The following is a 24,068-nucleotide window of genomic DNA, read 5'->3' on the forward strand; positions in this document are numbered from 1 at the left end:
GAACAGCAATAAAGACCCTGATGATCCTGTATCACACACGATCCGCAGCTCCTAATGACATTAATGGAAATGGGAGGCAGGTGCATATTCTCAGCGACTAAAGAGCAACCTGAGAAGTGGCTATTAAGTCAGAGATCTGTCTATTCAGGGCGCACTTGCCTCCTTGTTTTAAGGAGCGGCTCAATAACTAGCAGTGTTGTTAAAGCATTAATAGTCCTAATTCGCGCTGACACACTTGAAGTAAAAGTACCTATTCTCAGAGTACAAAGGACTCCCCGCTCCCAGTTTCTGGTCCGTTTAGTTTATGTTCTGCAGACTAGAGAGCTAATTTTATGCAGAATTAGATTTGAGGGGAAAATAACTCTCACGCTAATCCACACAGGGCTTCTGGACCCCAAGCTAATTCTCATAGTCATTAGAAATCAGCGTCTGCCTCAGTACTGGGGGGAGGGCAGCAGCCAGAAGCTCCCAGTTCCTCCCTCACAGCTCAACAGCGCTTCTCAAGCCACCCAGCAAAGCCACCTGGCATGCTGGTGGTGGCAGGCATTGGCATCCCAGGCCCTAAAAGGAGTTCCTGCCCCACTGGCCAACAGGCTGTAGAAGTCTGCACTGACTCACAATGGACTGGATCCTGGCAAGCTCCTGTTTGCACTGACGCTCCATGAATCTCACTTGGCCAGAACACAGCAGCCTCAGTTCACAAGAGCAAAGTCGCCCGAGGGACGGCAGCCTCCAGTGATCCTTGGAGTGGCCTGAAAGTCTCTTGCCTCCGGTCTCCCAGGATTTCCTGCTGCCTCAAAGCATGCTGCCAACGGAGCCTTTCAGAGTGATAGGAATTCCTTGTATTTACAGTTGTAAATAGTGCCCAAATGGAAACAGCCCAGAATTGGAAGCATTTGGGGGGAGCATAGGTTCAATTTTTGAATATCAGTTACATGCATGCAAACCTATGTGCATATGTGTGTATAGACATGCATATATACATGCAAGTACACAGAAGACTGAGATTTCCACCTCGCTGGTGAATTATAGCTTACAGGTTTGAAATATTCTTCTCAAATTCTTTCCTGAAAGGTTTAGGAATAATTATACAGCACTTTGGGCCAGATAAACCTAATAAGTCTGTCATTTGGACCAGAGGCAGGGCTTCTGGTGAACGAGGGCTGGCTTTTGCTCTATTGCTACACGTCTAGGAGCCTGTTGGTGCTAGTCACACGGCAGGTAAGACTGGTGAGGCCTCAGCCCTTCCTTTCCCAGCTCTAGGGCAACAAAATACATAAGGGCTCAGAGGTACCTGGCGAGTTCCCCAGTGAGCACTTTTGGGGGTCAATGAGTCATGGCTCTGTCACGTTCCTGTCTGACTCTGGCTCAAAAACCAGATGACATGAAGCTGCTTCCCCCAACACCTCTGTATGGTCTACGAATCTTAATCTCCCTGGGACGATTCTCCTACTGGGCTCTCCTATCATTGCGCAGATGGCACTGAACCCTCTTCACAAGAGACACAGTTTAGTAAGCTAAAGGCACACTAGTGATTCTGGCCATAAAACAGACGTGCAAAGAAGACCCTCGTAGCTGCCAGTGAGTAGTCTTAGCCCTCTGTGGTTGCAGCCCACTTGACATTGAGGGGAGAATGTGCTTCCATGCCTCCCAGTCCTTAGTTAAAGACATGCTTTGGAAAGGACTTCTAAGGAATCTGTGCCGAGCCCACCCACCCACCTTGTTTTCATGGGAAGGAAATGGCACATTTTCAGATCAAGTTAATAAACTAGATGAACTTCCCCTCCCCCATACCAGGTGCAAGGCAAGATGTGGGATTAAAAAGCTGAGCAAGACATCACTGCCTGACTGCAGGGAGCTTCCCACACCCTGTTGAAGTAATAAAACCAACGGTTAATTCTACTATAAGGTGAACACTATTTCCTTGAGGACTGAGACTGTAGGCCTTGTTCATTTGTACAGCCTTTATTAGCTGACGTTTAGCTGGGCACAAAGCAGCTATTTATGAAACACAGACCAAAATATATGAATGAACAATTCACTATTCTACTGTCCATTCCTTCATCTACAGCACAATCCCAAGGGGCAGAGGAGGAGGCGGCAGCCATGGATCAGAGAAAACGGCCGCAAAGGTCTAAGGGATACACAGGATTGCTATCAGCGAGAGCAGGGAGTGGAAGCAAAGGCCTGCAAGGTGGGTGAGGGTGGGGCCTGACAGTCCCCACCATTTAGGGGAGTGAGTAGTCTGCTTTGGCTACCCCTTGATGGAGTCCTGCGTATGGGAGAAGGGGACATAAAGACTGGCAGGCAAGAAGATGGGGTGAGAACAACCAACAGAGCTGTACCTTGATGACACACACGTGGGCAGCCCTGAAGACTGAAAGCAGAAACAGCTTCTGGCCTTATAGCCAGGAGACTTTTTCTGAACGTAATGACTGATCACTTGAGGTACAGAAGGGGAGCAGATCTCCATGGCCTTTCAGAAGTTCATGTGCAACACCCCATGCACCGGCCAGACACGCAAACCATAAATACATTGCCTGGCAGCTTGTACTTCCCAGCGGAGGCACACCCAAGACAGGTTCCTCTTTAGACACCAAACTCCATGTGTGTATGTATGTGAGTATAAGTGTGTGTGTGAGAGAAAGACTCCAAGAAGCTCCTTAGGTTACCTTTTCACTTCAAACTACTTATCATGATTTGTGTGTGTGTGCAACGAGGTTTCTCTGACGCATGTCTTGCTATCTGGACCCACGGATCTGTATGCTGCCTCCCTACCCCCCTCCACAGACTAAGTGATTCCTTGCCTCCTCTCACCCACCTGCTCCTTTTCCTAGTTAATTAACACAGACAAGAACTGTGCTTATTAATGACACTCATGTCTAGCTGAATATGGGGCGGGGGGTACAGTGAAACGTGACCTCTCTGGACCCTGAGAGTATGTCCCAGATGCTCTGATCAGCCCAAATCCACGGGCTGGACTCGCAGGACAGGGTCTACCCTCACACCCCATGTGCACTTACTGGACAGTTCGGATGCACTGAATGCTACAGCTTCTAAGACCACAAGGGAAGCCGCCAAGAAGGGACAGGAGTCGCTGAAAGCGGGCACGCTGACAGCAGTGAAGAATGACAGCTGACAGCAAGGAAGGAGACAAAACCCATTCAGAAAGCTCAGCTACCCAGAACTGCTCACTTCAGGCTGTGATTGTATTCAAGAATACATATGCAATGAGGAGCGCAGAGGAGAGGGCCTTCCTCATATCCCGTTATCTTTCCAGATCATCTCATCAGCTCTCGGCACATCTGCAGTGAAACACAGAATAGCAGAGCTGGAAAGAAGCTCAGTGATAATCCAGTCCAAAGTCCTCGTTTTATGCACACTAGGAAGACGGCCCTGCGGTGATGGCACTGAATGTCCGTCACCCAGCAGGTCAGTGGATGAGCAGGGGCCAGTGGGCACTTTTCCTGACTCACGTAGAATTCTGGCTTTCTCCTGCCTGCCAGTGAAATATTTCTGTTCTTGTCATAGCCTGTGCCCACTTAAGGGAACACAACAGAAAACAAAACACAAATCGACTTAGAATCTAATGTAAATAGGAAAATCAAATAATACCAAACTGGAAAGAGAAGAGCTTAGAAATTCCAAAGAGGTAAGTAAAAGTAGTAAAAGACTAACACAGTTTCTCCTCAGGCTTCCAGAATCAACAGCAATGCTACTGTTATGAACGCTACCGCTATCACCTGCCTTCACTTACCCCTTGAGACACACTATCAGGCCACTCCACAGGCTCCAGTGAATTCCTGAAACACACAAGGCAACAAGCATCCCTCCCTTGTAGAAAGCCTTCCCTGCACCCGGGGGTGACCTCTGCATAAGCAGTCTTTGTTGCAAGAGTTCTAGTACAAAAAACGGGGTGCAGACTGCTCTGCTCTCTGCCTTCACCCTTATGAATCCCTAGAGACCACTTGTACACCGAGGTTGGGAGAGGTCAAGAAAAACGGTGTCTGGAAAAGAAGTGCAAGGACCCCCAAAGCTTTTTAGTTCTGCACTACCCAAGTTTTAGTTGTTTCTACCAGTTAATTCTTTCAGTTGCTTTGAACCTTGAACATGGTTCCTGATTATTAATAGGCTTTAATCTGTTAAATGTACTGTAATCAACCCAACCTTTCCCACCCACCCCTCCCCCTGAATTATTTATAATCAAGTACAGAGAGAGGACCTAGGGGATCAGAAAAGAAAACATTCTCCAAACCTTGCATCTTCAAAGCGCCAGGAATACCACTGCACAGTTCGGTGTTGGATGCATATAGCAAGGCAGACTGGACTGCAGACCCGGGAGAGGGTGTCATGATACACACAGGGGCAGGGTGGGCTACGGGTGGAGGGGAGGCTGGTGCAGGGGAGACTTAAAAAGGGGTGTACTGAGTTCTAAATCTCACAACCCCAACAAAGCCCCCACTAAAACTTAGAATATTGCCAAGCAGGGGGAGAAAGAAGTGAGGAACTATTTCACGGCTAAGAAAACAACACTGGCTTCTCCAGGGGGCAGACAACAGTCAATGCACGCTTCCCACAGTGGTATAAACTAGAGAGCACAGCTAAAGCAAACCGGGTCTACTGGGAGAGACCCCCCCTGAACGCCAGGGTCCCAGGGATCAGCTGAGACTTAAACAAATGGCTCCTTCCGCTAGGGCACCTAGCTTTATGAATGATTTAGCACTCTGGTGCATTACAGGAAATGAATCTTCTGTATCCTTATTCTGTTCCCACAGAGGGGGCCCCAGAACAAGGAGAAGACCCAGAAACACCTTGTTGGCAGTCTCCTCTGGCATGGCCCCACAGAGGAAAAAGAACCAGGGATCTCTGGCCACCCAGCGGGGAGCCCCCAGAGCAGCAGCTCACTAACTTCCCTGCCTTGCTCTTCTGGGCCCCTCCCCCTGTGCCCCACCCTCGAGCACCTCTTTCTCCAACCACCTGTCAAAATAAACCAAGCCACGGATCTTTCAAAAACTGACACTAGAAAGAAGCCGTTGGACGATTTCTTCCTGGGACCTGTTGAAAGATAAAAGATGAAGCGATTTCAAAGGTGTGCCTGTACCATTGGATCACAAAGCCGACAGCAGATAAACCGTGTGAGCCAAGGACAAGGAAACACCCTTTCAGCAGACACAGACACAGGCACAGCCACGTTAGTGTCCACACAGAGTTATTTCACTGTAAAAAAGGGAGGCAAGGGAAGGAGTGTGCAGGGATATGACAAGCCCGTCCTTTCAGAAACAATGACAATGCTTTCTAGTAAGTTCTGTTGTTTTTGCTAGAGTTTTCTTTGGGTACTTTCCCTTTGTTTGTTTCTTTTTTCAAGGGAGACCCAGGACTGTGGGACATGATCGTCCAATCGAAGGGCAGAAAAACCACAACAGAAATGCACTGCCCTTCCCTTCCAGCCACCAACTCTGGCCTTCAGCTTCGTCTCCTCTCCTACCAGCCATAGTTAGAGCTGTTTCTGGGAATATTGCTGAACTTGAGTTTAGCAACCAAAGTAGATACAGGTTCCTGGCAAGAGCTCGCTGAGGGCAAATCAGGAAACACTGGGAAATAATACCTACGTTAAACCTCAGCTTGCCTCCTACCCCACCACCATGCATACCTGAAAAAAGGGCCTTGTCTACCACAGGGAAGCAGCTCCTTTCTTTACAAAGTAAAGAAAAACGGGCCCTCCCTGGTTGCATGACGGGTTAAAGTGCAGCACTGTGAAGCTGTTACAATCACTGCAGCATAAGTTCGATCTCAGCCAGGGAGCTAATCCACATGGTGTGGCACACCTCTCCTGACCTGCCCGCTGCTCCCCTCAGCAGAAGATTTCACTCAATCTGCCTGTTCTGCACCCTGCTCTGTCTCTGGTAAATCCTCTCACCCCCTGCACCTTTGGTCTGTACCCCAGTTCTGTATATATAAACAAATAAATAAATTAAAAGTTAAAAAGCCAGAAATTTACCCTAAAATTCTTGTAAAGATTTATTTTTATTTATTTATGCATATAAGAACTGGCGTATAGGCCAAAGGGGTTGGGGGTGAGGGTGGGGATGGTAGAGGATGAGGCACAAAGTCCTGAGAGCAAAGGTAGCCTGGGCAGGAAGATAAGAAGGAACTGGAAAAGCAGAGAGGTGCTGCCTTCGCCCCTAAAGTGGTTTCCAAACCTAGATCTCAAATGGCTTCCGCTCAAGATTTCCCTGTGATACAACTCTCCCTAGGGTTCCGGCCTGGTGGGCTCCTTACCAGCTGAACTCTGACTCAGAGACCATATGCCAACTCATGCACCAAAGGAAGTAGTGACACACCAAGATAGGTCAAGTTCACTTGTTTAGCCCGGAGATAACGCCCTGCACCTGTGAAGCCTGACGGGCATCCCTGAATGTTGTTTCTTTGGGCTTCATGGGAAATCAGCACAAGAAATGAAGTCATGTTAGTGATACAGGTCTCATTATTTAATGTCTTTTATAGAAGAACCTGTATAAAAACTTTCTAGATTTAGGAACAGCAAAAAATAATACCTGGTATGAAGAACGGTAACATTTCTTCTTTCTCAGAAAATGAGAAATAGACAAGCAGTTGGGGTTCAGCTCTACCTGGGTTACCTGCACACCCGTGGATCCTGGCAGTGGGTCATGCAGTCCTGGGCAATAGTCCTGCTTTGAACAGTCTGTATTCCACCCTCCTTCCAGGCAGGTTTTTTGTTTTGTTTATATAAGCTGCGTTAGTTACATAATGTTTTCAAAAAACACACCTAGTGACTGCTCAATAAATGATGCTATAAAAATAATAACACCCATCATCATGATTATTGGAACCTTACTGACTATGGGTTAGATAATTTTAAGTAGATAGGAGTTATATTACAATTACATTTTTAAAACCTTGGAAGAAAATAATGTGAGTTAAAGTTTCAAACCCTGCCAGATCTAAAAAATTAAAAACATATGGTTGGAAAAAAAAATCGGTCACTAGTTCCTTTTAAAACTGCACCCTTGATGTTTGAGACCAAGAGAGTTCCATTAGTAAAGCAATTAGAGGCTTGATGAAATCATGTTAGTGTCTTTGTGCCTTTTTTTTTTTTAAAGGAAAAAAATTATCAATATTGACTTGATGAAACAAAACAAATATTAGGAAAGAAAGAGGGAAATGAGATGAGAAAAGCCTGGTCAAGGTTATGAGAAATTGCTAAAAAGAAATGTGAGCACAATGTCAACTGCTTCAGAGGACAAAATTCAATACAACTAAGAAACGTTACGTGGTATTTGTAGAAATCTCCAACATTTCACATTTACCTGACAAAAAGTGCCCTCCTGGTCTTCCTTATTTAAATGATTAAAATTTTGTTTTAAAGGATGACTATCACAACTGAAATAAGTTATTTTTTTTTAATATACACACAGAACTGAGGTACAGGCCAGAGGTGCGGGAGCTGAAAGGATTCACTAGAGACAGAGGAGGGAGCAGAACAGGAGATTGACTGAAACACACTGCTGGGGGGGGGGGGGGCAGAGAGAGGAGAGGCCTGCCGTGCCATGTGGATCAGATCCCTGGCCAGGGATTGAACTCAGCTCCCTGGCCAGAGACTGAATTTAGCTCCCTGGCCAGGGATTGAACTCATGCTGCAGAGGCTGTGATGGCTTCATAGTGCTGTGCTTTAACCTGATGCACCACCAGGGAGGGCCTGAAATGAGTCTATTTTAATGGTGCTTTGGAAACTGGCTGCAATTGGGGTCGATACTTTATCCAATAGGGGCCTAACTACGAAAAACACAATATTATAAATATTTGAAGTTTGACAGAACTCTCAGATCACATATCGAGTAACTGTTGAAAATCATGACAAATGCATCTATGACCAATTTTTGTTGAGAAAAATACTTAATACTTGCAGCAATTTATATTTGGCAAAATGTAGGCTCTAAATCTACATTTCTGAAATGTCACCCCAGGAAGCCACAAGCGTTGGCTTAACACTCAAGTATATACCACAGATTCAAAGACATCTCTGAAATTAATAACTGCGTCAAACAAAATCCTTTTCCTTTAATCTTAGTGATCAGGTTGCATTCCTCACATTAAAAATGCATTTTGATTTTTTTGCTTGTTTTTCCTTTCTACAAAATATGAGACTACACCAGCTACTGGGACTTCAAAAAGGAAAACAAATATTCTGTCCGAGCAGCAGAGCTGCTATTTGTCTCTCATGTTAATCTAGTCCATCTTCTATAAGTTTGACTAACTGGACAGGATATGGGCTGAATTATATAATCTTCTTTCAAGAAATGCAGACTTAACTATTTCCACACACAGCCACCTCCCCACAACTAAAACAGCATAGAGACCCATGTTAATAAACAGAGATATATTTGTAATTAGCACAATAGTTTCAATTAAAATCGCTAGTCCTGAGGTGTTTGGAAATACACTCTTTCCCTGTGCAGGTGGTTCAACATCTCCTAATGTCGTCTTGACACCCCTCATTTGCTCAGCACACCCTTTTATTACAGACCCAGCAGAGAGATAAACAAGTTCAGCTCCAGCCTCCATTATCCCAGAATCTCCTTCGTGCTTGATCTTAGAAGCCACCCAGAAAACCTCTGGCCCGAGAGAAACCCCAAGAGATTACTGGTGAAAATGGCAGAGATTGTGTCTGTTTTTAAAATCAATGTTAAGACGATTCATCTCTTCTCCCTTCCCCTAGGTTTAAATAACCAGGAACTGGTTTGCTGCATTGTGAACTCACACACCTCAGCCCACATGGCAAGCACTTCATAGCACATGGATGATTTGATCCATTAGACAACAAGAAGAAACATGCTCATTTCTATTCTTAATCAGGCAACTTAGCCTTATAATGATAGCCAGGCCCGCAGTATCTAAAACAGGACACAGCCCATAATCTTTATATTTAAATTCAGATTTAAATTAGGGCACACCTGCACCCCAGAGCTAAGCCAGACTTGGTCCTTGCCTACACCCAACTTCCTCCAGTGCAGTTTCCTCCCTTGCACCGGGAGCTTGAGTCTCAGTCTTCGTCACTACGCTTCCTCAGGGGGAGAGGTAGGAATCAGAAGGTGGCTACAAAGGCTGCCTTGTAGCCAGGACACATGGGGAGTCCTGGGACCTGACCAGACCTGTGTCTCTAGGTTAAGCTATCAGGCATTCCAGGCACTGCCTGTCTACATGGCATCTGGCCTCAGAGTTCTGCATTAGGCTTTTGAGTTTTGGAACAAACTAACAAAAACAGGGCCCTATGTTTAGCTACAGCATTCACCTAAAATTCTGGAAAACATCAATGCTGTATCCAAATAGATAAACTGGGGGAAAAAATCTTGAAATGTAAAGTCCTGTTCTTAAAGCCACAGAGCATGGTAGGGGGGCGCCTTCTTGCTCCTGAAGAAGCTACAATACTAACTCCCTGACCAGTCCAATGCACCGCACCCCCTCCTCCCCACTACAGGGTTGAGAAAAAAAGAATCCCTGGTACCAAGTGACAGGTACATCTTCTCCAAGCTCACAACTGCTGCTGGCCAGAGGGCTTCATTTTGAGCCATAAAGTGGAAAGTGACCTTTCAAGAAACCTAAAGGGGTGAGTATTCATGGCACTGGGGTAGATACTGAGAATAGAGAACAGTACCAAGTGACACATGAGTTCCTTTAGCATTTCCTGATTCCCAGATAAGCCCTACCCCTAAAATGATGGCCCAGGTAAGGAACCAGAGATGGGCGTCCCATGGACATCCCCAGGGAAGCCTCCCCGCACTACTGCACCAGGTACGAGGATTCCACTTGAGGAATCACTGACTGAAACAACCCCAGCCACTCAACTGTCTGTGGGGGTCCGGTGGTGCTGTGAAAGGCACTACTGCTGAAAGCGAGATGAGCCAAGTTGAAGTGGCAAGAAGACGATGCTTTATCCTGATCAGCCTTCACCCAAGACCACAGGCCTTTCCTTGGAAGAAATCACAACTATAAACAGTGATTTCTACAATCACCAAGTCAAAATCCATCCCATGCCTTACATTGTCAGCTCCCAGAGTGTGAGGCCTGGCCATGTCCTGGTCGCTGAAATGGGTACCCCATGGACTCCCATGAAGTCACTTGGTTATCCCCATTGCTTAGCACAATGGTTCAATTAATAGGCACTCAGCAAATAACTGCTGAATGAGTGACTGAATCACTCATTCATTGTGAAGACATAGGTACCCCCTTCTACAGATGGGGGTTCAAAAGTAAATCCTCACACATAGGTCCTGAAGAATTACTAGGCCCTCTGAAAGCTATTTGCTAAGAACAACCTATTTGCAAGGATTACTTGGTCAGGCATTCATTCAAGAGACACTTCTCTCAGGTAGTGCACTAGACATCAGGCAGAGGGCAGTGAACAAAACCAGGCCAGGTCTCTGCCCTCAGAAGCTAGACAGTGATAAGTGCCAAGAGTAACGCAGGGGAACAGAGACGGGGTGGATGTGTGTGGGGGATGTTTTCCTTGAGACCGAGGTCACGAGAGGCTAGGGTGACACATCAGCAAAGCCCTGAGACAGGTGAGGGGTGAGCCATGCTGCTGTCTGCGAGCAGTGTTCTGGGAACAAAGACCAAAGAGTGTGCCTAGTGTACCTGAGGGGCAATAAAGAGATCAACGTGGGTTGGAAGGTGCTGGCAAGAGACCGCATGGGCTGGTGTGGGACATGGGCTACGGCGATGGTCCAGCGCATTCTGAGCAAAGAACAATGTGACCTGAGTTAGGCTGACGCTCTAAGAGTAAACGGGAGAAGGGGAGCAAGAGCCAGAACAGAGCGTCCACAGCCGTAATCCAGGGAGCTGGGGATGGGTGTGAGGCACACTCACAGACGGTGTTTAAGAGCAGATTCTGGATGCATGTTAAAAGCGAGTCCAGGCCCTCCCTGGTGGCGCAGCGGGTTAAAGCACTGCACAAAGAAGCTGAAACCAGTTCCTCATGAGTTCGATTCCCGCCTGCCCCGGAGGAGATCCACATGGCGTGGCAGACCTCTCCTGACCCGCCCGCTGCTCCCCTCAGCAGTGTACTTCGTCGATCTGCCTGTTCTGCTCCCCGCTCTGTCTCTGGTGAATCCTCTCACCCTCTGCATCTCTGGCCTGTACCCCAATTCTGTATGCATAAATAAATAAATCTTTAAAAAAAAAAAAAAGCAAGTCCAAAGGCCCTGATTATAAAGACCATCTAAGAAGAAATAAAGCCCCATGGGTCACCTCAACCTTTGTTCAGAAAAGTGACACAATCCCTGATGATTTCGGAGGGCTGTGATTTCTTCATTTGTTCCCCAAGCTGAAAGATACCAGGCCATGGCCATCATTTAAGGGAGCCACCCAGCTGAAGGATCTAGCCACCTCCCGGGAGAGCCTGCTTCCCAGAAAGTGTGGGTCCAGGTCCATGAGACCAGAAGGGGTAGGGGGGAAAGTATGTGCCAACATGGGGATCAGCAAGGGTGACTATTAACCAACCAGCCAGCTGGGTGCATTTAGTTCAAATTACTCAGTTTAAAGTGAACCCACCATATTTCCCTGAAGAAAGATGCCCCCCAAGCTCACAAAAAACACCTCTCAGCCTCGTCTCCAACAGCCTTGTGAGGGGCTGATGGTGAAGACTACTTCTCGAGTACACTGGTGAAAAGTTGCCTTGTTTTCCTTTTTACAAACTCTTAGCATGGGGAAATATTCTATAATTAAGGCAGTTTTTAACAATAGTAGATAATAATTTGACTATAAATTGTAAGGAATGTAATGACTGCTTATTCTGGCACCAAAGAAACAGGACTTTCTGTGAAGTGACTGCCAAGAAAAATGATACTCCCACTCAGACTGGGCCATTGCAAGTAGGAACTGTTAACCACATGCTTCACACTGCAGTTTGCAGGACAGCGTGCTTTGTTTTCCTCTCTAACCAAACACCAGACTGAACACTCAACGGAGACGGACCCTGTGGTAGAAGACAAACAATAGCTGAAGGGGGAGAAATCTGCTGTGGCTTAGTGCTAGCCGGGATGCCAACGTCAAGGGTTTGGAGACTGAGAGAGGCTCTGTCGTCCAAAAAAAACCACTTCCAGGCTGCTTGGGTAGACAGAAGGCCAACATGTAAGAAGGAGGCCAGGCTGAAGCAGGCTTGACCAAGTGGCTGTGAGAGGAAAGGACTAGGGAGACCGGCTCGGGTAAGGCAGAGACCAGGTGACCTTGAATGAGACTAGACAAAGAAGGATCGTGCCTGAGGCCTGGATCTGACTTCCTGGGGAAGAGGAGGGCAGTGAACACCTGGCAGAAAGACTGCAGCAAAGAACAGGAGCAAATATAGTCTCTCTATTCTAGAAGCACCTCTGCAGGTCCAGCGAGTTCCTGTTAATGTCTGGAAGAGACCATGTAAGAAGCGGCAACCATTTGTCTGCCCGGATTACAACAAACCACAAGAAATACTCAGCTCCCACCTTTAAGCAAGCCAAGAAATAACACTCCATTCTGGGTTTAAAAAAAAACAACAAAAAACCCTTTTTCTTCTTCCCTTGTTTACTCAGGCATCTAGGACTAAATTAGGAAGGTGGAAAGATAACTATGATGACAAACAATGGTACTACATTAAAAATAAAAATAAATATTTTTAAAGAAATGTTAAAATAAACCAAATATCTTAAAATAGATTGATTAAAGTAAAAAAGGAAGGAAAGAAATACCAGTTTCCTAGACTAAAGATAAAAGTCAAAGCCAAGGCTTGAGCTCGCTGTTGGACCATAAACACTTATGGGACGCATGCCTCGTGCCAGGGAGGCAGTGTGCTCGAAAGCGCAGCTACGTGGGCAAGCGGCTTTCTTTCTTAAGGTTCAAATTGCCACCAGCAAGGACGATCAAATGTGTCCTCATTCTTAATCCAGTACTCCTATCCTATTTTTATAATTATGATTATACCTGACTTGCTTTGGTAAATGTTTTAGGGAAACCAACATTCAAATATTTGCACTTGTCACCTCTAACCAAAAACCAGCTCTTGCCTGCTGTGACTTCAGGTCAGAATGTCAAGCTTCCGAAGCTGACCACAGCAGGCACGAGCAGTCATAAACAGTATTAGGGACTAAACCTGATTTGGATATTCTGAAGACTTACAAGAAAAGATACCAAGGAACAGTATCATCAGCTAAAAGCTCTGAATGAGCCACTCAATAATAGTCTGACTTTTTTAAAGGTTTATTTCTAATTATTTATGCATACAGAACTGGGACCAGAGGTGCAGGGGCTAGGGGTGAGAGGATTCACCAGAGACAGAGTGGGGAGCAGAACAGGCAGACAGACTGAAATTCACTGCTGAGGGGAGCAGTAGGCAAGGCAGGAGAGATCTGCTGCACCATGTGGGTCAGCTCCCTGGCTGGGGATTGAACTTATGCTAGTGGCTGCTGACAGCTTAACAGCAGAGTTTAATTCCTGCACCACCAAGGAGGACCTTTGCTTTACTTTAAGGCAAAGTGGCACGAGTACAGCAGACCTCTCCTGTTTTTCCTGCTGCTCCCCTCAGCAGTGGATTTCAGTCCATCTGCCTGCTCTGTTTCCCACTCTGTCTCTGATGAATCCTCTCACCCCCGACACCTCTGGCCTGTACCCCAGATCTGTATGCATAAGTAACATAAATCTTTAATGAAAAAAAAAATGCAGGGCCCTTCCTGATGGCGCAACAAATTAAACCACAGCACTGAGGCTGGCCACAGCTGCTTCAATGTGAGTTCAATCCCCTGCCCAGGAAGTGATCCACATGGCACAGCAGAATCTCTTCCCCTGCTCCCCTCAGCAGTGTACTTTGTTGCTCTGCCTGTTCTTCTCCCCACTCTGCCTCTGGTGAATCCTCTCACCACCCCTGCACTTCTGGCCTGTATGCGTAAATAAATCTTTTTTATTTTTAAGATTTACTTATTTATTCATACAGAACTGGGGTACAGGCCAGAGATGCGGAGGGTGAGAGGATTCACCAGAGACAGAGCAGGGAGCAGAACAGGAAGATCGACGAAGTACACTGCCGAGGGGAGCAGCGGGCGGGTCAGGAGAGGTCTGCTGCGCCATGTGGCCACCTCCGGGGCAGGCGGGGATCGAACTCATGCGGAAGTGGTTTAAGCTTCTCAGTGCAGTGCTTTAACCCGCTGCGTCACCAGGGAGGGCCCGCGTAAATAAATCTTTAAGAAAGAAAAAGACAAAGTGACACATAGGATTGGCTTCTTCCTGGGCTAGCGCTGTTGGGAAAGCAGGTGCCTTAAATACGTGGAGAGGTATAAAAATGGTTCTTTTTAAGAGCAACTTTTGTACTTCGAATATGGGATGCTTTTGTAAAATGTTAATTTCTTAACTTTTAAATCATAATATACCAAATAGTATTTAACTCTGCCTTGAAATATACCAGTGTGCCCTTACTGTCAGAGGTGCCTCTGAGCATTCACCCACTTTCTTAAAGTTCTCAAAACTGCCAAGAACAGCAATTTCAAGGTCTCATGTCCGCGACGGGCCTCCCCTGCAGCCCTCTGCCAGCTCACTTCCCCCAGATGTCAGGTCTTGCGTGCCTGTGAAGCCACCCCTTCTTCGGAGCCTTTCCACTCTCCGCCCACCAGCACAGCCACTTCTGCTAGGCTGCCTTGGATCAGGAAGCCAGATAACCCCTGTATCTTATCTTCCTGCATTTAAAGCTTATCTGCCTAATTTGAATGTAAGCGCCTCAAAAGTTTGATTCCTGCTTTAAACCTGTTTGAAAGGCAAGGACCTAGCAGACTACTCTGGGTAGAGGAGCTATTCAATCGATGATTGTCAATGATACATTTCTGAAGGCCTTTTCTCCAAATAGAATGCATGAGTTTTCTGACAGCTGTTTCCATCAGTTAGCTTTTCTGCTTACCTCTACATTCCTGGCTGTGTTCTGGATGGTGTAGTGGCCAGAAGCCTAGGGATTTACTGTACTTCTATTTCTTGATAAGATACTTGAAGAGAATAAACACATGGCAAAGAGGACATTAAAGTAAGGGATAAAGAGATTTTTTGTTTAACCAATAAAGAGAAAGGGAAGAAAGATCACCTAGCACACTGACACTTAATCAATAAATAACAGCAAGGCGAAATTCCTTTCTAATTCTCTCCAAAGCACTCTTCGTGTCCCGTCTTAGTTCTCCATCCTTAGCAAAGCATCAGCAGCTCTGGCTTATAAATTGTATTTTTTCAAGTAATAGTAAAAATAACTAGTAAGAGGCCTTAGTCTTAAATCCAAGTTAGTCAAAAGTACAAGACAAGCACTGAATCAAAATTAAAGTTCTCTTCTGAGACAACACCTTGTGAAGCTCACTTGAAAATTTAGAAGCATACTCAGAGACAGAAGAGACCGCAGATCATGCAGGGCCTTGGTTCTCAGCCATGGCTACTTAGCAGAAGCACCAGGGGGCTTTCCATTAGCCACTACCACAGCACACAGCTCAGCCCAGCCCATCACAACAAAGTGTGATTTAACTGGACTGGAGAGATACTCAGGCAGGAGTACATTTTAAAGGTGGTTCTAAGGTGTCACTAGTGTTGAGAATCACTGACCCAATCCAGCATTCGAAGATCCCACTCCCATTTTCATACAAAGGAAAAAACTCACCAAAGAGATCACAACCACTCTGCTGCACAGCTAGGTTGGCATTGCTTTCAAGAGGCCAAGTCCGCTCCCAGTAATCTGCTCCATCTAGGCAGTGAGATCTCAGTCCACACACTCTAATTTTCTATCCTCAATAAGCCAACATCCCAGGGCGGGGCGGGGCGGGGCGGGGCAGGAGGACCCACAAAATGATCAAGAGGCACAAACTAGCAACTGTAAAATAAATAAGTCATGGGGATGTTACATTATGGCCTGGGGACTGTACTCAATATTTTTTTTTTGCCCATTTTCAAATGGCCACCAGAAATGTGAGCAAATACAACATGGTGATCATTTGCAATGTGCATAAATGTCAAATGGGCCTGCTATATGCCCAATGTGAATGTAATAATGTTGTATGTAAATTATACTGTAATTAAACACATAAAACAGACCAACAGCCCCACTTAAACCAAAGTGTAAGCATTTTCTGAAAATTCTTTCATTTGGAATCACTGCACAATTTCTAAGATTTTAAGATTTTGTTTTTAATGCACACAAATCTAAGAGAGCTGAGGTATAGGCCAGAGGTGTGGGGAGGGTGAGAGGATTCACCAGACACTGAGCAGGGCGCAGAACAGGCAGATGGATGAAGTCCACTGCTGAGGGGAGCCGCAGGGCAGGACAGGAGAGGTCTGCTGCGCCTTGTGGGTCACCTCCCTGGGTGGGGATTGGACTGTAGTGGCTGCAGATAGCTTCATAATGCTGAGACTTAACCCCTTGGGCTCCCATTGCACAATTATTAAAAGCCTAAATTGTTAGGCCTAGCTCCCAGTTTCCACTTGCTTTTTCCAAAGAACTCAGGAGGTTGATCAGTTTCCCTTAAAGAGGGAGGCCATATTGCTCTTCCTCCAGCAGACCTGACTCAGCCTACCCATCTCACCAATACCAGTGCCAAGGCCTTCTTCCCAACCCTCAGCCAGGGTCACCTCCAGTTCTCCTGTGGGCCCTGCATTTCTCCTTACTACCTGTCCTGCCATACCTCTCGGCGTTCCCTCCTCTCCTGGCTTAAACCCTTTCCATTTTGTGCAAGATGCCTTTTTCCCTGCAGCGGCCTCTTTTACTCTGCCAGTTAGTCATGCCCGGTTCTTTTTTTTTTCCCCCGCAAGCAGCTGGTCTTTTTGATGTCTGCACACATTTATCTGGGCTTCCAATAAGATGTTTTTACATAGTTTCCAGGCTTCCTGAAGGTTATTGACTTTTTTAACTCTTCCATTCAATTTTTTTTCCTAATTTCTAACATTTGTTAGCATTTCCTTTTCAAAAGTTGAATACCTGGCTGATGGATCTCTTTGATTTTTCTCTCCCACTAGATTACTGAATTAAATGCATCAGAACTTAAATAGAGTATTTCAAATGACCTCCAGAATGGAGCCACTTCATGCATTTTTCTACACTTTCATGTTCTCTATAGTAAGCAACAGATGTTTAACCAAGTGGAATTGAAAATGCTAGTTCTTACCTGTTCATATTTTAGTATCTGTTTGTATAAAGCATTCTGATATCCTTAAGCCTGTTTTTGCCTGATAAAACATAATAAACTTTGCATTTTGTTTGTAAAGGTATCAACCAATAGGCACTGCACAGCTCTGTAAGTTCATTCAAATGTGTTAAATTACTGTTCCACATTTATTCTAAATTGCCTAATCATAAGTCTCAATTGTTCATTTGAAGTTCATATATTGGGACTTCCCTGGTGATGCAAGGGGTTAAGTTTCAGCACTATGAAGCTATCTGTAGCCACTACAACATGAGTTTGATCCCCAATTTTGGTTTAAAAGATTTATTTACGCATACAAGAACTGTAGTATAGGTGAGAGGCATGGGAGCTACAGGGTGAGAGAGGACCCACCAGAGACAGAGTGGGGGAGCAGAACAACAGGTAAATCTACTGAAGTACACTGCTGAGGGGAGCAGTGGTGAGACAGGAGAGGTCTTCTGTGCCCTGTGGGTCAGCATCCTGGCCAGGGGTGGCGAACAGTCTCACAGCGCTGAGCTTCAACCCCTTGCGCCACAGGACAGGCCCTGATGCCCGATTTTGATGCCTGAGTTCTATCCCCAAGTTCAACCCCTGGTCAGGGAGCTGACCTGCTGCTCCTCTCAACAGTGTACTTCAATCTTCCTATTCTACTTCCCCACCGTGTCTAATGAATCTTACAGCTACCACCACCCCCATACCTCTGTCCTGTACTCCAGTTCTTGCATGCATAAGTCCATAAATCTTTTTTTAAAAAATTAATAAAGTTCCTATTTTAAAGTGAGAGGACAGAATTCTCAATCTTCCTAGAAAAATTCCTATACCACTGTTTTTTAATGAAGTACCATACGTTTACGTCCTTGTTAATATTTTGACAGAACAGGGTTTCTCCCAGCAGGTGAGGCCACAGTAGATGTCCCACCAACACACCCATAGTCCTAGAACTCATTTTTTAAGAAAGTGGTAAAGATATGCACTCCTCCTAAGTAATAAAACATTCTCCAAGTTAATATCAACATAGCATGGAGCCTTACTCTAACTTCACTGCAGGATGTTCAGATCCAGAAGATTCCCAGGAGAACAAGAGATCTCGGGGTGACTATCTATCCTCTAGGGAGTATAACCCCATGATAGACCCTGCTGTCCTAGGCGAGAACGCAATAGAATTGTCCGTGTCATCGCTCCCCATCACTTGTTTAACAAATATTCCATAACACTACTGCACTGGGTACGGCTGCATACAAAGAAACTCCAAGCAGCTGCCTTCTCTGTCCTTAGGTTGCTCCGAGTTGAGAGGACACACGTTGCCTGCACACACAATTAACTAGAATACACGCCAGTTATGTGCAAAGACCATGGGTCTCATTCAAGCAGGGAATTAGGAGGAAGAGCGCACACACCCCGGAGTTCAGAGGTGACTCAATCAAAGTATCATTTGACATCATTGGAGCCACTGAAGCTCAAAGTGACTCCATTCAGCACACGGCTGCCAGGGGCCGAATCGGACCGCATCCAGAACGGAATGGACAAGTAAGAGACAAGAGTTAGGTAGAATCCTTTGAGCCATTGAAATAGCCTTCTAACAACTCTCCTGGCCTTCACCACCCTGGCCTCACTAGCCCAGAACCTGAAGTGCCTGCCACTTGTTCTCTTCCAAAAACAGTTGCAATGCTGACATTCCTCTGCTCAGACACCATCACCTGCTCCCTATGGCCCAGGGAATACAATTTGTATTTCTTCTGCAGCCATGTGTGTAGCAGTCTCGGTGAGCACCAGACAGATGTGGGGTTTCACCATCCACATTTGCATTTCTCAGAATGCACACACATTTCTCAGAACATATCCTCTTCACGAGGCAATCCACAACTGTACTGTCCACTCACTGTCTCTGTCTGGGTCTGACATCTGGCCTGCAAGGGATGTGATTGGCTCCTTCCTTCTGCAGCATCCAAATAGCATCTCCTGATGGTCTTTCTAGTTAGTTGCCTCTCCCTGCCTCCCGGCTTATTATGTCTAAAACCAGCCCTGTGGGAGAGATACTGCTTTCTCCTTTTACCATCTGCACAACATAGGTTATACTCCTGTGCAGAGAAGACCTGACTTCAAATCCCACCTCTCCATTCACTAGCTGTGAGACCTGGATATACTTCTTGATCTGTCAGAAGGTCCTGTTCCCTGTTTGTAAAGTGAGAACAATGAGTAATTCTGCCTTCATATGGTGATTGTGGATTTTAAGTGAATCACATATAGCCCACTAGGACTAGACCCCGAGAAAGCACACAGGGGTTATCAGCTCTTTTTATGGGGGATTTTTTGTGAACACGATGAGAATGACCTTAGTGCTAACTAAAGCAGTTACTGTTACTGGGGAGCCAGAGACTCACTTCCAATCAATTTGATTAACACTGGCATTGTTACCCATGCAAAGACAACAAAAAGCTTCCTTTTTTATTCCTCATCTAGTCTCCAGATAATCCTAAAATTGCATACAGCCCAATGCAAGTCAAATAAAAAAGGAAAACAGTAATTATACTAAATCAAACATTTTATATTTCTATGTTCTAACAAGAGCTGTAACTGCACAAGCCACAACTGAGTTCTTTTCCGAGCACGGCTGGAGACAGTGCCTACTCTATGGGACGATTTCTATCCTGCCGACCCTGGGGTTTTTTTTAGACCCTTTCTCAGGTGCAACACAGGAAACCCAAATGGTGATTCCAACAGAACAGACGAGCACCCGTTCACTGAAAAATCTAGCCCATCTACTTCATGTGGGGAAAATGCAATACAAAGCTTGAATACACGTGCCACGTCTTACATACAATAATCAATTCAATTTTTTTAAAAAACACCTAAGTATATGAGGCACGCTAATAGTCCCATGTTCAAAAACAGCTATATAGTGTAATTTAACAATAAAAAAATCTAAACATAGGAAGTATAATACAAAAAAACCTTTGATTACAAAAAATCTTTCAATGGAAAGTACTTTCCACCATTTTCCATGTAATTCTAACACTTTAATTCCCAGAAGCCTCTGAGGTACATGTGCATGAGCTCAAGAACATAAATGGGAACAAGAGGCAAAGAGACCCACAGTTCTCCCAGTCACTGTGCAAGGAGGCCTTTGGCAAGCTGAAGGACCTTTGTACCCAACAGCCTCACTCTTGAAGGCAATGGCAGTGCAGATGAGTGGTTTTGTTACCAACAACATGCCAACTGTTGCAAATGCTTTAGTCTGTCTTTGGAGGGACGCGGTGAAAACTGCTAGACTTTTCCATGCCTTCTCATCATTGCCTATTTTCTCCTGAATGAACTATTACAACCGAGTTAATACTCTAGTCCTAAATCCTTCTCCCCTGAGACTCCCTGGGCATGCTTTCTCCTCTGTGCCACCATGCTTCCTTGTCCCATGTCCTGGTGTATTCAATGATGTGTGTCCTCGTTCGTTGCCCTCCTACCTGGGAAGGTTCTGGTGGTCCAGGCCCCACCTGCCCTCCTGGCTCCCTCCATGCCGGGCAGACACTGCACCTAGTGAGCCCTCCAAGAAGATAGGCCTGTAGGAAGCTAAACAGAAAACGTATCCATTGTGTGAAAGACCCCTTTTCGTGGTGACATCTGGGCTCCCCATTGTTTGATGGGCACAGGAGTCAAGCGGCCAAGCTGAACAGGATCTCCGTTGGAAGCGATGTCAGCATGGCCTTGAGAGCACATCAGATTCTCTTAATTATGATACAAAAAGACCGACTCTGTAAGAGAAGGGAGCATTCTGAAAGCCTGTTCAAGCCACTTGAAGACAAGTGCAAGGCCATCAGGAATAAAACCTTCAACTTGGCCTAAGCCTGGGGGTACGGTGCGACAACCCTGACACTGTGCCTGGAGAAGGATCCTGAATATTTTCCTTGAAAAAGAAACATCTGTCCCCCTGTCCCCCTAAACTGACTGGCAATCCATTCATTCATTGGCTGAGTATTGACTCTGCTCCCACAAATGACCAAAACTGACTGCACTGAGCCTCAGAGAGACAAAGCATCTAGAGAGGCCAGCGTGATGCTAAAGATTACTCCTGTTTCTCTCCTGGCCGTCTAAAGGTATTTCCTTGGGCCTGTCTGTGTTGTGACAGTGTCCTAGACTTAAATGAATGCCTCTAACACTCCACATTTTTGAGCCATTCAGTCATGCATTTTTGTTATTGTTGAAAGTGGTGCGAAATTGCACTGCATGAGCTAAAGTCCTTGGTGGTCTTCCAAGGATTCCAGCTAAAAAGGCACTTCCTTTGTTCCTCAGGAGAATGCAGTCCAGTAGGTCATTCAAAAGGGGAAATAAAAGCAGCAGCCCTGGGAGGGAGATGAAGGACAAGACAAAAAGAATAAAATGTTTGGGGTGTGAGCACATTAGCTTCCATTTCCTGCTGTTGGCCACTAATAACTGTCCTATCTTTGGGGGCAATGTCCAGGTAGACCTTTAAGCACAAAGGTTCCTCAGGTGTTTTCTGGGAGCTGCGACCACCCAAGGGCACACCTTGCGCATTGTCACTGAGCGCCTTCCGGCGTCCTCCTGGGATGCTGGCTGAGGAAGAAGGCCCTGTCATTGCCAGACCAAACATAGCCAAGTGGGAGCAAAGTGGGGAGGGCAACCTCACACCCCACTCTCTGAATGCCTCCAGGCCTATCAAAGACACATATTGTTTGGGTGAGCAGAAAATGAAAACTTGTCACATTCCCAGTAACTGCGCTGCTGCATCTATCCCTTCGAAATGTGGGAATGACAACTGTAACCTTCACGCCAATCATCTCCCCTGGGCCCAGGCCCAAACTGTGCAGGGCACAAAGGCTGCAGGTCTGACCTGCAGAGCCCCCAAGCTTCAGTGGCTGCTGCTTCACTTCACTTTTTCTGCCAGGCGGGAGGAAGAGAGGAAAGAAAGAGGGCTTTTCAAGGCTCCACAACCAATAAAACCGTGCCGCTGGGAGGACCTACATACTTGAGCTCCCCAAAAGGCAGGCGGCTCAAGGGCAAACAGTGGTTCGACGGTAGCTGCAGCCCTGCGCTAACTGCCAAGGTGCTCTGGGTTCTCAGGTCGCTCCAACCATTTCTCCAGTTCTATTTCTAGACAGATGCCGGTTATACTCAGAAAATGCCCAGCAACTTGCCTCAATTATCTTCGTAATTTATATGCAGGTGATCACTGCACTTAATCTCCAAGGATATTAATAGCCTTTCCAAAAAAAAAAGTGCCCCCCCCAACCTTCGGAAGCCTTTGGAAGCGCCTGGTTGAAATTCCAGTATTTCCCTTGCTGGCTGCCAGCCCCCTGCCCGCCCGCCCCACCCTGGTGACCAACACCGCGAGGCAAAGGCGCGCTCCACAGAGGGTTCGCAAGGGAAGCCTGGCCTCTGAGGCTGGAATCACTCGCTGGTCTGCTGGTCCTGGGCCGTTAGGTTATGCTGGCCACCGGCCAGCTAGGATCCTGGTACTTTCTGAACCCCCGGGGCAAACGGGCTACCTGCGCAGCCGCGGCCCTAAGCGCAGCCTGCGGGGCTGCGGCAACAGTTGGCCTCTGCCAGTGAGGGAGTGTGACCCAGGGGACCGGCCCGACCACCGCTGCCAGCCTCGCGTGGACGGGCCCAGGGCGTCTTCCCAACCCAAGAGCTGCCTCCGCGGAACCGCGAGAGGGGCTCTCTCAAGTACCCCACGCATCCCGCCCCCAACCCAGCGCCGAAATCTGGTGAACTTTTTCCACGGGCTAAGTCTTCTCCGTTTGCATAACCATCTCCAAACCAAGATCCAGGTTTCATGCAATCAGTCCTTTCAAAGGTCTGTAATTGAATGTGCAATTAACCCTCAAAATGAAGCAAGAAAGAACGAAGAGGGGGAAATACCCTTCTGGTCCAACACCTTCTGGAAAGCAGGAGCGCTCCCCAAAGTCAGGGTCTGCAGAGGTTGAGAGTCATTTGACTTTTTAAAGGCGACTGCTAAAGCCCCGGTAGTTACTAAAATTCCGGATCCGCATCAGCGGTGGGAGAGGCGGGGAGGGGTTTTAAAGAACATTAATGAAACATCGATTCACGTTTTGCGCCCCCCCCCCGAAACCTGGCCACGTCTGGAAGGTTTTCCCCACACCCCCTCCGCCCACTGGCGATCCTCCACCCCCACCCGACCTCTCGTTACCCACACAACAAAGCGGGGAGCCCAGTAAAAGAATCCAACCCGGAAAAGGCGAGGGAACGGTGACACGCACTTTGCGGGCCAGAGTCCACTGAGACTTCCTGGGACCGGGGCGAATGAGGGGGGCTGGGGGGCAGAGCGCGGGAGTGGCACAGAGCAACTTGGCCGTGGCGCTTCGCTCCGGGCGCCCAGCTGGGGGGGCCCCCCCGCAACGCCCACCCGCAACAGTCTGCGCCGGGCGCGCTCCCGCCGCCCCGTTTCTCCCTCTCGGCAACCTGCGACCCTCGCGGGGGGTGGCGAGGCCAGCGGAGTCCGCGGCCACTTCTCCGTGGCGCCCGTCTGTGCCCGCCTCCCCGGGGCTCCCACCTACCGTTGATCTCGTGCGTGGGGGCATCGTCCTTGTCGAAGCCTTTGGACATGTAGAGATGTCTCACTTCCGAACAACTTTTCGACTTAAGCTCGGCCGCCAGCTGCGCGGCGCTGAGCACCGCCAGGGTGCAGAGAAGCGCGGGCAAGGCGAACCGTGCCATGGTGCGGGCCGGGGCGGACGCGCTCCCAGCTCCGAGACAGGACTGCAAGGGGCGGGCGCTGAGTCGGGGTTCGCGGGTGGAGCGGGAAAGCGAGGGAGTTGGAGAAGGAGTTGGAGCGGGAGGAGGAGCGCGGTGGCAGCAGGAGGAGGAGACGCGGGACGAAAAGTGGAGCTGGGCCTCGCACGTCAGGCAACGGTTCCC

At 47.2% G+C, this 24,068-nt stretch overlaps 1 protein-coding gene across 1 annotated transcript in view; it reads right to left on the reverse strand.

Moving 5' to 3' along the window:
- GPC4 (glypican 4) overlaps nt 1-24,062 on the reverse strand; it is a 100,312-nt gene extending 76,250 nt beyond the window's left edge. Inside the window, exon 1 of the mRNA XM_004685818.2 lies at nt 23,708-24,062. Coding sequence (XP_004685875.1) covers nt 23,708-23,867 — 160 coding nt within the window. The 5' untranslated portion in view covers nt 23,868-24,062. The remainder of the gene's footprint in view (nt 1-23,707) is intronic.
- Nucleotides 24,063-24,068: the final 6 nt, after the last annotated feature.

This window comes from Condylura cristata, unplaced genomic scaffold (genome assembly GCF_000260355.1).
Source record: "Condylura cristata isolate star-nosed mole 26May11 unplaced genomic scaffold, ConCri1.0 scaffold00019, whole genome shotgun sequence".
Lineage (NCBI taxonomy): Eukaryota > Metazoa > Chordata > Mammalia > Eulipotyphla > Talpidae > Condylura > Condylura cristata.